The sequence below is a fragment of the Condylura cristata genome, unplaced genomic scaffold, assembly GCF_000260355.1.
Source record: "Condylura cristata isolate star-nosed mole 26May11 unplaced genomic scaffold, ConCri1.0 scaffold00055, whole genome shotgun sequence".
Taxonomy (NCBI): domain Eukaryota; kingdom Metazoa; phylum Chordata; class Mammalia; order Eulipotyphla; family Talpidae; genus Condylura; species Condylura cristata.
The window spans coordinates 1,402,796-1,418,117 of NW_004567156.1; the positions used below are offsets into that span (position 1 = coordinate 1,402,796).

A 15,322-nucleotide genomic window follows, 5' to 3' on the forward strand; every position below is an offset into this window, starting at 1 on the left:
GCGTGCTGCAGTCCTCGCCGGCGTACCCCGGCCAGCACACGCAGCGGCCGTCCACGCAGCGCCCACCATCGCCACAGTCCCACCGGCAGCTCCGCGAGCCGCAGTCCTCGCCCGTGTAGCCGGGGTCGCACACGCAGCGGCCGTCCTCGCAGCGGCCCTTCTGGCTGCAGCCCCGGGGGCAGCTCCTCACGCCGCAGTCCTCGCCGGAGTAGCCGGGGTTGCACACGCAACGCCCGTTCTCGCAGCGGCCCCTCTGCCTGCAGCCCCGAGGGCAGGCGCGCACGCTGCAGTCGTCACCTGAGAAGCCCGCCCGGCACACGCACACGCCCTGCACGCAGCGCCCGCGGCCGTGACAGTCCGCGGGGCAGGAGGGCCAGCCACAGCTGGGGCCCGCGTAGCCAGGGAAGCACACGCAGCGACCATCCACGCAGCGACCCTGATCGTTGCAGTCGTCCGGACAGGAACCGGAGGGCGGGGAGGAGGGGAGCGACTCCGCGTCCGTGGGATCTGAGCAGGTGGGGCCACCCCAGCCTGGCTCGCAGGAGCAGGCGCAGCGGCTGAGGTCAAACTTGCCGTGCAGACTGCAGAGGCTGCGGACGTCTGTCTGGCCTGCAGTAAGAGGGGAGCCCAGCTTCAGCTTCTCTGGAGGGGAGGCTGAGCCTGCCTGCTCTCTGAATCAGCCCCCTCAGCACGTCCACACAGGCCATCTTAGCTTCCAGTGCTCCTTACCAACCAATGTGACCTCCCAGGATTCTAGTACATGTTTGGGTGGGGAGTGGGGAGCAGCGGCCAGGGGGATCCTCTCGGAGTTGTGCCCCGCACAACACTCACCACCCACTAGCTAGTGTGAGGAAGGGGTGCACCCACTAGCTACTGTGAGGAAGGGGTGTGTTTTTCTAATCCATACCCAGGTTTTTTAAGGATTAGTGATGCCTGCCCAGCTGTTCCACCTTCTTTGCCCCTACCCCTCCTGTGGCTACCTGGGACCACCTGCTCACCTGTGCCAGCCTGGGCAGCAGCAGGACAACACCCCCCATTGCACTGTTCCTTGAGCCCTTTCACCAGCTCCTCCAGGATCTCCAGCCGGACCCTCAGGGCCTGCACCTCTGAAGCAGGCACAGGGGGCTCAGTGCCAGGGGGACAGCCACAGCCAGCTGAAGAGGGCAGGTTAATGCGGTGGGTGAACACCACCTGCTTCTCCCCCCCTTCCACGGTGTGCTCGTAAAGTTGAGAAGAGGGGCTTCCCTCTCCCGGCTCTGCTGCGCGGCCCCCTGGCTGGGGAGGAGGCCGAGGGGCTGGGCGAGTCACATTGAACCTCGGAGAGAAGGGGCCTGCTCTGACTGTGCCCAGCAATACCAGGAGGGCCAGCTTGGAGGTCAGTGAACCCTGGGCGGGCATCCTTCAGGAGTCTGCAGGGAGAGAGGACACATGTGAGCACAGCTCCTGAGACAAGGAAATAAAATAGGACCCTCCGCCTCGTCCTTCCCCACAGCCGGCCTTACCACCCTCAACCAACCTACCCAACTCGCATGTGTGTAACAATCCACACTCAGCCCAACCCAAAGGCATATCCTGTTGGGCAGAGTTAGCCTCTCCCTCGCTCTCTGATGTCATGTGGTTATTTGCCCTGATCCGCCTTTCACCAAATCCATCTTCTCTTTGTTCCAAGGCGCTATAAGGGTCCATGAGCCCAAGGGTCTTTGCAGTGAATATTGCCTTTGTCAGGGATGCCCCTCACTCACCTGTGGAAGGTGGGCTCCTGCTTACTCCGATCTTAATTCATGTGCCGAGGAGGCCCACAGGTGTTGCTTTATGCCTGGAGCGCTCTTGTGCTATTACTCTATCATAATATCCCTCATGCCCTTTGCAGCATTTACTGATGCCCAAATCATCCGTTTGTTACTATTCTATCTGCCTGCGCTGGCTCATGGGGCCTGCCCACCTGTTTATGCCGAATGGGTTGGTTGCTGAACATCTCAGGCCACCCCTTCTGCCAGCACCTGGGCCCTGCTCCTATTGTCTTCTCAGAATCCTTGTGGTGTACACTATCCTCTGTGACTCTCTCTCTCGTTCTCTGAGGGTGAGGGTATATCCTTCCCATCAGCTTCTGTATGAGCTCAAATAGCTCCCATCTGAACAACAACTCCTCTTTCTCAGAACTTACATTGCCCCAAATCAAAACGTATCATAAAGATGCAACGATAGTCAGGTAGAACAGAAGGGTCCAGAAACAGACCAGACGTGTGCAGCCCCCTGGTTAATGGCCAGGCGGCACTGCAAATGGATAGGCTTTTGATTAACGGTACTGAGCAAACTGTAGCTCTACATGGGAAAAAAATCGATCCTCTATCTCATGTCCATATACTGAAATTTATTTGAGATGAATAGAACGGACCTAACTGTGAAAGACAAAGCAATATCTTTCAGAACAATATCTTACAGATGAAAATATAGGAGAAAATCTTTATGACCTTGGGGTAAGGGAAGATTTCTTAAAACCTAACAATGGAAGATGTAGCCATAAAATATTTCACATATGTTCAAATGGGAACTATTTGAGCTTACACAGAAGCTGATAGAAAAACATAACTTGAGAATGAGGGTGAGAGAGAGAGAGACAGAGAATAATCTACATAAACGGTGCCCTCCCTGGTGGTGCAATGGGTTAAAGCACAGAGTTATGATGCTATCTGCAGCCACTACAGCTCAAGCTTGATCCCTGGGCAGGGGGGTGACCCACATGTACCAGCAGACCTCTCCTGTCTCACCTGCTGCTCCTCTCAGCAGTGTATTTCAGTAGATCTGCCTGTCCTGCTCCCCACTCTGTCTCTGCTGAATCCTCTCACTGCCCACCCCTGCATCTTTGGCCTGCACCCCAGTTCTTGTGTATATAAATAAATCTTTAAAAAAAAAAAACTTAACCATAAAGATCCCCCCTGTTGGCTCATGTATTAAAATCTCAGCACTATGAAGCTATCGTCAGCCACTGCAGCATGAGTTTCATCCCTGACCAGGGAGCTGACCCACATGGCCTAGCAGAATTCTCCTGTCTCCCCCGCTGCTCCTTCAGCAGTGTAGTTCATCAGTCTGCCTGTTCTGCTCTCTACACTGTCTGTGGTGAATCCTCTCACACAACCCCACCTGTGGCATGTACCCCAGTTCTTATACGGATAACTAAATAAAAATTAAAAAAAGACATTGTTCAGGTAATGAGAAGGCAAGCTACACATACACACACACCTACACACACGTATATGTGCATATACACACATGTCTCACATATAGAGGAGTTATGTGAGATACATATATGTATATATGCATGTATCTATGGGGAGAGAGGAGAAGTGAGAGGGGAAGAGGAGGAGGAGAGGATTAAAATCTAAAATAAAGAAATCCTTCGAGACAAATCAACAGACACAATGCAGGCAGACCATTTTTTTTAATTGGCAAAAGGCTTAAAAAGATATTCCAGAAAAGACTATATGCAAAGATCCAATAAACACATGGAAAAATGTATAACATCACTAGTCATTAAGAAGATGAAAATTAGGGTCTTTCCTGGTGGTGCAATGGGTTAAAACAGCACTAGGCAGCAATCCGCAGCACTGCAGCAGGTCACAAGTTTGATTCTTCACCAGGGAGGTGACCCACATGGCATGGCAGGCCTCTCCTGACCTGCCCGATGCTCCCCATTCTGTCCCTGGTGAATCCTCTCACTGCCCACCTCTGGCCTGTACCCCAGTTGTTGTGTGTGCATAAATAAATAAATTTAAAAAGAAAATGCAAATTAATCACAATAAGATACCATCAAATATCCACCACAATGGCTAAAGTGACAGGGGCTGTTATTGTTCCATACTGACCAGAAAGTGAAACAGCTAAAACTCTCATCTACTGAACGCAGGAGTATAAGTTGGTGCAATCACTTTGGAAAATTGTGGCAGTGTCTACTAAAGCATATAGCCTGTAACCTGGCAATTTTGCTTCTTCGTAAATAATCAACAGCAATGCCTATATATGTCCTGCAAAGACATGTTTGTGAGATTTTGTCATATTACTCAAAACTGGAAATAACTCAAATGCTCATTAATAGTAGAATAGATCCATAAATCCTGAAAGTCTTACAATGGAATACTACCTGCTAAAGAAAAACACCCTTTTGTTACATGCAAAACATGGACAGATTTCACACACATAATGCTAAAAAAAAGACAACAGAACCAAAAGGAAAACATTCCCAGTGGTGCTATATACATAACATTCAAAGACAGTCAAAGCCAATCTTAGCTGGTAGAAGACAGGAGATAGTGTTGACTGGCAGGAGTCATAAGGGCAATTTTTATACCCAATCTGGGTGGTGGTTAAAGAGATACACACATACCCCAAAATTAAGCTTAAGATTTAAGCATTCTACCCTATGTTTATACCTTTTTTTTTTTTTTAAGATTTATGTACTCATACATACAAAACTGGGGTACTTGCCGAATGTGCAGGGGTCGGTGAGAGGATTCACCAGAGACAGAGGGGGAGCGGAACAGGCAGATGGACGAAGCACACTGCTGAGGGGAGCAGGGGGCGGGTCAGGAGAGGCCTGTCCTTATGTGCATCACCTCCCTGCCTGAGGATCAAACTCATGCTGAAGCAACTGCGGCTAACTGCATAGTGCTGTACTTTAACCTGTTACACCACGAGGGAGGGCCCTGAAATTTATACTTTTAAAATACACATACTAGGGTCTCCCTCATGGCACAAGGAGTTAAAGTGCAGCACTATGAAACTATCAACAGCCACTGCAGCATAAGGGAGCTGACCCACATGGCACAGCAGACCTCTCCTGTCTCGCCAGCTGCTCCCCTCAGCAGTGTATTTCATTCCATCTGCCTGTTCTGCTTCCTAATCTGACTTTGGTAAATTCTCTTATCCCCTGCACCTCTGGCCTTTATCCCAGTTTTTGTATACATGAATGAATAAATCCTTTAAAAAGTAAATAAAATACATAAACCTTCCCTAATTTCTCTGGCAACCACACATCTCTCCAATGCTTCAAAACCACAGTGGTCAAGAGTTTTATCTGGGGCCCTCCCTGGTGGTGCAGGGATTAAAGTCTTAGCGCTATGACGCTATCCACAGCTACTGCAGCATGAATTTGATTTCCGGCCAGTAAGCTAAACCACATGGCTCAGCAGACCTCTCTTGTCTCACCCGCTGTTCCCCTCAGTAGTGTATTTCAATAGATCCACCTGTTCTGCTCCCCACACTGTCTCTGGTGAATCCTCTGGTCTACATCCCAATTCTTGTATGTATAAATAAAAAAATAAATAAATCTTGGGCCTCCCTGGTGGCACAAGGGATTAAAGTGCAGCACTATGAAGCTATCCACAGCCACTGTGTATGAGTTCAATTCCCAACCAGGGAGCTGATCCACACGGTGCGCCCCCTGCTCCCCTCAGCAGTGTATTTCAGTTCCTCTGCCTGTTCTGCTCCCCACTCTGTCTCTGGTGAATCCTCTCAACCCCCTACACCTCTGCCCTGTACCCCAGTTCTTGTATGCATAAATAAATAAATCTTCAAAAAATTATCTTTTTGTGCTGTGTCCATTTCCCCAATCTCAGGCATGTCTTCTTCATGCCCATTTAGCTTCCCCCTGCCCCTTTCAACCCACCAAATAACCCTCCCTAAGGTCTCCCAGGGATCTCAGTGCCACAGAATTTAAGAGCTATTTGTCTTTGCCTTTCTTTATCATTCAGAATCACTGGACACTGTTGTTCACATCTTCCATTTAAATGCATCCTATACCTGTGCTATTGATATGATATCCTGGAGAGACACGAGGCTCTTAGAGACTTGGCAGACGGCTAGAGTGGCCAAGGAAATGACTTTCACTCAGTAATTTCTCAAAGGTCCCAGTTTCCCTGGCAATGGGCAGGCGCAATACAGACCCACTGCCCTGGTCATTCACCTCAGTACCTTCATCCAGACCCACAATACTAATTTCCAAATGACACCCCAGATTCAGCATGCATGAAACTTAACTACTGATCATCTTTCATCTTTCTAGTACCCCCACTCTCTGTTCTTTATTGCAGCTCATGGCCTTACATTCACCCAGCGCGACGAGCTCAAAACGTAACAGCTCATTCACCACTGCCACCTTTGTCAATCACATTCACCAATATTTTCTTGTTAACATATCCTTTCAACCATCATAGGCCAAGCTACCATCTATCATTTTCTTGACAGATGCAGTTGCCTCCTAGCTGGTCCCTCTGCTACCGCGCTTCCTCTTACAGTCTCATAAAGGTAACGGGTGTCCCTCTCCCTCTAAAAGCCCCTCCGTGTCTCCCTTCTGAATTCTCCTGGAACTGACAAATCACCTGGTCTCTCCTGTCCACTCCCACCTCCTCTCCCTCCCTTGCTCCATGCCAGTCCAACTGGCCTTCTTTAAAGCCCTTCGCCCTCTTCCCAATCCCCCTAAAAACCTGTCAGGGTCTCCCTTCTGAATTCTCTTGGAAAACTGACAAAACCTTTTTATATGCTGTTCCCGCTATGTGGAACACCCTTCCCTGTTCCCTTGGCTCCGCTCCTCACCCTTCAGGTCTTGGCCTGCATCACTTCCTCAGGAAGCGCTCCTGACCAGTCACATCCCCCTATCCTGCGATGCCACAGTACAATGTAGCTCGTTCCTTTGCATCGTATATACACTGGTGGGCATTTTTCATTCCTGTCTTGCCCACACTCAGTCTTGCCAGCTAGAGTGAGTCTAAGTTCTATGGGAGCCGCAGGGCACTATATTCCCCGCTTGGCTGTTGTGCCCTTGTATCGAGCACATAGTAGGTGCTTAACAAATGTGTGCTGGCTGTATGAGTGAATGAAAGTTTCAAGCTTAGGCCAGGACTGAGCTTCCATCACGACTAGAAGCAAGGGCAAGATCAAGGTCAGGGCTAGGACCACGGACAGTGTCTGGGGCTGGATGCCGGCTAGACTCAGTAGCCGGGGCAGCAGCGGAGCCAGCGGCAGGCCAGCGCATGGGTCCTCGCAGGGTCAGATGGCACAAGCACTTTGGAAAACTGTTCTGCAGAATCTACTAAATCTACATATGCAAACCCTAAGTGTCAACTCAGCCCAAGGGGACCACTCACAAAAGCCACAGTAGAATAGATTGCATCCAGGTGGCTTGTTCAGCAGTGGCATGAAATAAAACAATGCACTTGAACTACACGCATATGCAGTCACATGACAGATCCTGCTGATATGGGGTTGAGCCAAAGAAGCCAGACACAAAAGAGAACATGCTGTGAAGTTCTATTTATATGAAGTGTGAGGAGAAATGATGTTAATCTGCAGTGTTACAAGTCAGAATGTGGTGCTCTTGGAAGTAGTGACCAGAGGAGGATGGGGATATTCTGGGGCGCTCAGAATATTCTGTTTCTGGATGTGGGTACTGGTTACACAATTGTGTTGTGATGGAATCCATCAAGGCAAGGACTGGGGAGCATAGGCAGAGGAAAAACGGGGTGCTCAGTGTAAGCCAGGAAAGAGGTTACACTAAACAAAGGAGTGGGGGTGTGGGTGAGCCAGGCGTGGCTTCAGGTGAAGGGTTGAGGAGAGAGGTCAGCAGATGGAGCTCTTCCAGAGGCTGGACAGGAGAGGGAAGGCTGACAATGAGAAGAGGCCTCCCCTCCCCCCCCCCCCCCCCGCACATTTCCTGACTCTCCTAAACTTCCCCTATGAGTCAGAGAAATGGGAGTTTTCAGGGCTACCAGACACCACACCCCTCTGCCAACCCACAATACAGGCAGCGATAACAGGGACAGTGCTTTTCCACCCTGTGAGGTACCTTGCTGAGGGAAGCCCAGGCAGAGAGGCTTGGCGTGCAGACAGATGCTTTTCCTGGACCCTCTGCCTTCCTCTTATCTTGGGGTCTCAGGTAGGCTCTGATCTACCTTCAAATCCTCTTACCCCATGTCCAGGGATTTGCAAATCACAGTGTGCATGCACGCACCCACACATGGACACATACGGATATACCCATGTGTGCTCATCCACAAATACAAGTGTAACAGCCTTGTACACACACACAGACAAGCCTGTGTCTTTGCAGTTATGCACATGCAAGCAGGAGCACAACCTCCCCTTCCCGTTCCCTCTGCACCCCATCGTTGGGGCATGTCTAAGACAGCTATTTCTCATCAACACAGAAGGCAGCCACGCCAAAGAAACTAGTTGGAGTAAGGGGAGCTGAACAGAAGGCCCTGTGCCGGGAGTAGCAGAGGCTACACGGTGTCTCCACCTGTGGAGATATCTAGGATTTGTCCAGTTGTCCAGAACCTTCTCCACATGTGGATCCTGAATTTTTCCCCATGTGGTGGGGGAGAAAAATCTCTGCAGTGCAAAGGAGCAAAGCTGGTGGAGAGGAGAGGAGAGGAGAGGAGAGAAGAGAGGAGAGGAGAGGCCCCCAAGGGTCTCACCTCCAGAGCCCCCATACTGACGCCCCTATCGTGCCCTATCACAACCCACTTCCAACACTTGGAGGAGTTCTACTCTTCTCAGCACTAGGGGAGCAAGGAACTTGGTGTCTCTCATGTTTCCCTCTCACCCCCCCACTCCCCACTATGTCTGGATGCCTTTCTATTGGGGGGTGCGGCCCCACCCCTTGGCATCCTCCCCACAGTTGAAGGGCTGGCAGGGTTGGGGGGCATTTTCCAAGCTGTGACTCAGCTTGCTGGGTATTCCTGTGGAGGCCAACTTTGACACTTTGCTCATCAGGGACGGTAGGTCCCAAGTGGTGAGGAGAGGGGCTGGCTTCCATGAGGGATATTCCAGGGATGGGGGGTGGGGGGGTTGATCCCACACCTTTGTTTCCCTCTGCCTCTCATTCCACCCTCCCCCAGCTGAATCTGGAAATGAGGGGTGAAGTTAGGAGGATTCCAGGGATGTAAGAGGAAGGAGGGAGATGAGGCAGTCTCAGCTATTGGGTGGGAACCAGGTGGCAAGGAGATGCCAAAGAGGAGAAAGTTGGGGGATCTAGACTCCGCCCCCCACCCTTTTCTGAGAAATGGGTCAGGTGAATGGAAAAATTAAGAGGAAGGATTTCGAGGGCCCCCCGGTGGGAAAGGGCCAGGGGGCAGTGGGAGACAGGAAGGCAGATCTGGTCCTGCTCTGAGAGGCCAGGACGCAGGGGAAGGAAATTGAAGAAATGAGGTGCTGGGACCCCAGGGGTTTGAAGGCAGGGCCAGGGGAAGTTTGGACGGAGCCCGGATCCGGGAAGTGGGCGGGGACTGGAAGCCGGCAGCTGTGGTGTTTCCGAGTTGTTTCCCAGTAGTTTCTCTCAGTTCCATTTCCAGTTGTTTCCGAGCCATTAAATTCTTTCCAGTCGAGATAAGGGGCCCGCCCACCCCACCCGGGGTGTGTCACGTGTATTGGGGGGGTGTTCGGATGGACAGAAGCAGGGGGAGCCTCGAAGGGGGACGGAGTGAAGATGGAGCTCCTGTGACCCGGGAGGCATCTGCCTCCAGTCATCCCGGCCCTTCTGAACCGTGAGTCATGGGGGCAGAGCTCTCCGCCCGAGAACAAGGTCTAGGATCCTCTCCCGGACTCTGCGCCCTTCTCAGACCCCAGTCCCGACTCAGTCTCACCATAGCCCTTCTCAAAGCTGGAGACCGCAAGCCCCTCTCGCAGGTTCTGCAACCCTTGTCAGCTGAGTCCCCATCTAGGTGCCCAAAGCAGCTCACTTGGACACCACCTGGCGCTCTGGTTCAGCCAGAGAACACGGGGCTCCCCAGCATGCTCTCCCGAGGTGCGGTAGCCCGCCAGCGCAGCCTAGCCCCAGCCTCGAAGTCTCAGCACCTCGGAACCCCGAGCGCCACCTCACCTATAACCACTGCCACCTGACCCCATTCTCTAGACGCCCCCATCCTCACACCCACCCCACCTCACAGCACTGACCCTTCTTCCCGGATGCACCCTCAGCAGGGAGTCTGGTCTCTGAGCATGCCCCTACTTCCTCTGCTCCAACAGAAAGTCCTGCAAGCGCTGGGACTTTCTCTGAGAGCTCTCCTGCCACACCTCTCTGCCTGGGGTTCAGGGAGAGGCAAACGCCCCACCTCTCCCGGACCTTCCTAACTTCTCCCAGAACTAAGTTCCTTACCTGGGCAAAGCGTGGCTGCAGCAACTCTGCACCTGCTTTGTCCCCGACCTCTGGAGGGGCCTTTTCAGGGCCAGGCAGGGCAGGGCAGGGCGGACTCCCCTTGCAGCCCTGGGCTCCCCGGAGGTCCCCTTGCTTGCTCCCTGCAGCAGTGGATCACTGAGCTGAGACTCAGACTGACTGTCGACTGTCGGTCTTAGAGCGACAGTGAGGAGGAGGGAGCCCGAGCGAGCAGGGGGAGGAGAAGGGGAGGACCGGCGTGAGGTCAGGGAGGGGAGAGGAGATAGGGCAGGTCTCCCCACCCCTCCGCCCCTCCCAACAACACAGCACGTACCTCCCCTCCTCTCCTCCTGCCTCTCCCCTGCCCCCTCCCAGTCTGGAAACGCTGAATCCCACAGACACTCATCTCCCCCCTCCATGGCCCCTGTCCTACCTCCCAGACCGTTCCCCAGCCCATTCTCACTCATCCTCTCCATCCCAATTTTTGACACCCCCACCCCTCACCGTTTCTCCTTGCTGCCCACCATCGGCCACCTGTTGCTCCTGCTTCCTAACTTGTCTTCTTCCCACCAACACCCTTCCCCAGGCAGTGCCTCTCATGCCTCCTCTGACCTCCCTCCCACACCTTCCAGCTGAGCTAGTCCCACCTGTCTTGTGCCCAGCACCCCTCACTTGTCCCCCCACCAATTCTCTCCTCGAAGTGGTGGGGGGAGGGTGCACAGAAGGAAAGAAACCTCCCCCCCAGCCTGAACCCCTCTCCTGCAGTGGGCATTTTCCCTGTCCCCACCTGCACCCCACCCAGTCCCCATGCCTCTTCCTCACCCCTCTTCCTGGCTTGCCCGGTCCCAGCGCTGCTCTCTCTGCTCTCTCAGGCCCAGCCCAGAGCCCATCCCCAGCTGGGGATTGCTGCTGCCTTTCCCTTCTCCCACCTCAGCAAATTCCTTGAGAAGTGGCAGAGCAGCTTGGGCACTGGCTGGGCCAGCGCTGGACTGAGCAGGACGTGTAAGGCTCGGAAGGAAGCTGGCTTCAGCAGGGACAGGGAAGGGAAGGTGCAGTCAGGAGGAATGTTTCACGTGGAGAAAACAGGAGGCAGCTATGGAATGGGGCAAGAATAATGATGAAGTGGCGAGTGGGAGGGGGCTCATGACTGGGGACTCGGGGAGCGAGGGCAGGGGTAGGGGTGGTGGGGATCAAGGGAAAGGTTACTTTGAGCTCAGGAAGACTGACTGAGGTGACACACGCCCACGCAGGTGGCTGGCTGTTTCCCCACGTGTTGCTGCTCTGGCCAGGGGTAGAAAAGGAGACTGACTTTTAACTACAGCAACTCAAGGGGGCCCGCACCCCAGGTTTCACAGGGAGGAGAGTTCTTGCCAGCTTGCTACAACCTCACCACCGAGGAGTAGCTTGGTCAAGTCTCAGGAGCCTGTGTGTCTGCTTTTGCTACTGGGTTGGGGCACAGGTGTCTGCTCCCCAGGTCGAGCCCCCTTGCAGGTATGTGGTGCTCCTGGGTCACTGTGCAGCCTGGTGAGCAGCTGTGCCAGACACCGGCTCACCCCGTGTCCCGGGCCTGCAGGGACCCTGGGCTGCAGGGACCCTGGCGTGGGTGTCTGTGTGCCTGGCTGTGTGCGCAGCTGCTTTTTTCCTGGCTTTGATGAGGAGGATGAAGTCAGCATCTTGGACAGAGCTGGGTTCAGCTTCCTTCCTCTGCCTTGGCCTGAAGCCCTTAGAGCCTGGAATAGGTAAGAGGTTTCCCCCAGTCTCTCCGTGTGGGTTGGGAGAAAGCAGATGAAAGGTTGAGGAAGGGCCTGAAGCAGCCTTATGTGGGTCATAGGCTACACACAGGATGGATTTTCTCGCCCCAGACTCCAGTAACCGTGTCTGTGTCCTAGCCATTGTCTTCTTGCGCTCTGTATCTTGGTTTTACTATTTAGGAAGTGGAGGTACCATAAATGGACTTGCCCAGGGCCCTCCCTGGTGGCACAAGGGGTTAAAACACAGCACTGTGAAACTATCTGCAGCCAGAGTTGGATCCCCGGCCAGGGAGTGACCCACATGGCACAGCAGACCTCTCCTGTCTCACCCACTGCTCCCCTTAGCAGAGTACTTGGTAGATCTGCCTGTTCTGTTCCCCACTCTGTCTCTGGTGAATCCTCTCACCCCCCGCACTTCTGTCCTGTACCCCAGTTTTTACGTGCATAAACATATAAATCTTCAGACTATACTTTAATTAAAAAAAACAAACAACGTACACTTCTCCAGAGGACGGCCTAGAGACCCTGGGGAGAAATCTGACAGGGAAGGGCCACCCTAAAGTGCTCTGGAAGTTCACTACTGGGCAGATAGAATGTCAGTCTTGGAGCAGAGCGTGGGATTCCAGACATTGAGAGAAGCTACTGGATGCTCTCTTCGGCAGCACATACACTAACACTGGAACGAGACAGCGAAGATCAGCACGGCCCCTGTGCAAGGGTGACATGCCAATTCATGACGCGTCCCCTATTTTTTTTATTATTTTGCTGCTGTTTGCTTAGTGTATTTCTAAGACTAAACCTTTTAAAAGAAGGTGACAATTTCTGAGGAGTTTCACTTTTACAATAAAATTGAGAGGAAACTACATAGTTTTTCTCTAAACTCCCCTGTCCCACAACTTACATAATCTTCTCCATTACCCATGTGACTCATCAGAATGCCATCGTTTTGGCCAAGTGCAAATTTAAGCTGATGTATCCTGATTACCTGAATTGGGATTCACTCTGAGGTCTGTGCATTCTGTGGATTTGAATAAATGCATAATAACATGGGAAAAAAAAAAAAAGCAGCGGCAGCTACTGGAAGCTTGGCACTTAACCCAGGTTCTGAAGATGATGGCCTGATATTTGATCCCCACCTGGATTGCAGGCTCTGGAAGAAGTCTGCTGTCTGCATCTGAGCAAGAGAGCACCAGGCATGGTGTGGGCAGGTGCCTAGTGAACGTTTATCAGTGCTGACCGCAAGGGCTGGGGAGAGGATGGGAGAGTCTGGTAGGGAGCCCAGGGACTGGAGTGGCCCCCGTGACAGGCAGGGGGCTGGGGTGGTATTGAGAAATACCCGCGCCCTGGCTGGTCCTGAGCCCTGGGTCCAGGTGTCTTCAGCTCTGGGCCTCCGTCTCTGGATGACCTTCCTGCCCTCACCTCAGGAGGATAAGGGATAAAAGACAGAGCAAGGGAAAGAGAGGAGACAGCAAGGATGTGAGGGCAATTAAGGGCAAGGAGCTAAGGGCCAGGGGCCTCCATCCAGGGACACAGTCCCAGAGAGCGGAGATAGGAAACAGTCGTACTGGGCTTCCATTGACAAAGCAGTTTGCCACAGTGTATGCATCTCCTGAAGCCCAGGAAGTCTGTAGCGGTGGTGAAGGTGGGCTCCCTTCAGATTTGCTGACTCCAAAGCCCTATTCTTTCCCCCTAAGAATACGGGGGGATTTGAAGATTTAGAGCAGAAGCCAATGAAGGGGCTTCCGAAAGACTCGAGAAGGGTGGATGTTCTAGATTTTTGAGACTTCTTGCTGTATTCAGTTATTAATGAAGGTTCAGTTAGAAGAAATTGCCAAGTAGGAGAGAGTCAACATTCCGTTGCTGAGATGGGGATCTGAGGTACAGCAAGGGAAGGGGAAGGGAGAGAAGACAGCCGGGATGGAAAATGGGGGATGACTAAGGAGCTACGGCTGAAAGCGGCCAAGAGCCCCGGAAGGCAAGGTTGAGAACCTTAAAACTTCCTTTGCTTGGAGACATGGGTGTGGGGAGAAGGGAGGAGGGAGGACATTTCTATCTCGTGACAAAAGAAAGTCACACAATTGTTTTGTTCTCTGCTTTGGGGCGGGTGGGCGCCTCCGTATTTACCAGAGGGACTGAGGTCGCTGTGGCAACCACACATCTGGGCCCCGGAATCCAGATGTGCTGTATCCAGAAGCCATAGCAGAACGATGAGGCAAACCCTAGGCTCCCCAGTCCTGGCCCCCACAGCTGGGAAGAGGACAGAGGGTTGGAGTGAGGAAGTGAAGGGAGAAGGGGGAGGAAGGAGCAGAGGGCTGAGGCGGGGAGGAGAGAGGAAGTCATTGCAAGGGACAGGAATGCAGACTAGAGGAACACAGGGGGGCTGGCACGGGAAGGGAGGAGGAAGCAAGGGTCAGGCAGGAGAAGAGCAGACCAAGAAAGAGAAAGGAAGGGAGAGTGAGGGGGAGGTGGAAGGGGGAAGACTACAGGGCAGGGAGCAGAACGATGCACCCAGAATAAAGGTCAAGAAGAGAAGTGGCCTTGTGGCGGGGAAGAGGGCGAAGCAAAGGAGGAAGGATGTCCAGAGCCCAAGGAAGGGAGGGACTGGTCAGGGTGATAAGGAAGGAAATCAGCCAAGAGAAGGACAGGCCTGAGGCCGGAGGCAGGAGATACCTGTGACTGTGGCAGGTTTGCTGGCCTGGGCGGCAGAGTTGGGCTGGGGGTGCACAGGGGTCTGCAGGGTGCAGCCCGAGGCTGGTGCACCTAGCCCCACCACCCCCTGCATCACCCCTCCTCGTGCTGCTTTCCTTCCTCACGTCATCCTGCCCCGTCCCTCCCTTGTCCCTCACCTCTACCCTCATTCTCCACACTCCTCCTGCCCCTTCCCACCAACCCACTCCCTAGACCAAGGGTCCAACTCCCAGTTCACAGCAAAGCGCCAAGCTCCCTGACACCAAGCCAGAGGCAGTGCATGTCCCCCAGAAACGCCAGCACCTCAAGCATTTTCCTGTGCTAGAACTGGGCAAAGGCAATGGGACAATGAGACAGGGGCTGACCCAGAGGGAAAAGAAGCTGCAAGGAGAAAAGGGCACCAGAGATGGAGGAAGGAGCAGAGGAAGAGGGGCCCCTACTAGGCCAGCACGTGAGCACCTTCCGTCCTCGCATCAACCCGGAAGCGGTGGGAGTCTCCACCTCACAGGAAACTCAGGCTGTGCTTGAGGGACACCCCTTGATAAAAGGCAAAGCAGGGGATCACTCAGCCATCCGCCTCCCACAGCCTTGTTTCCTTCGCACTCCCCGCCTGGATCAGGCTCAAGGGACCTCGGGACAGGAAGCACTGGCTGAGGAGCCAGGGCTGCCCCCTGGAGGGAGGAGAGGCCTAGTTCCTGGGAGCCCTCGTTCCAAGTTGCCATAGTTACTTGGTCTGTTT

General features: G+C 53.2%; 1 protein-coding gene across 1 annotated transcript in view; it reads right to left on the reverse strand.

The window, feature by feature from the left end:
* The window catches only part of TNXB (tenascin XB), a 64,538-nt gene extending 54,318 nt beyond the window's left edge, over window positions 1-10,220 (reverse strand). Inside the window, exons 1-3 of the mRNA XM_012734379.1 lie at window positions 10,148-10,220; window positions 981-1,409; window positions 3-609 (exon numbers count right to left, since the gene is read on the reverse strand). Coding sequence (XP_012589833.1) covers window positions 3-609; window positions 981-1,398 — 1,025 coding nt within the window. The 5' untranslated portion in view covers window positions 1,399-1,409; window positions 10,148-10,220. The remainder of the gene's footprint in view (window positions 1-2; window positions 610-980; window positions 1,410-10,147) is intronic.
* Between the last annotated feature and the right edge of the window lie 5,102 nt (window positions 10,221-15,322).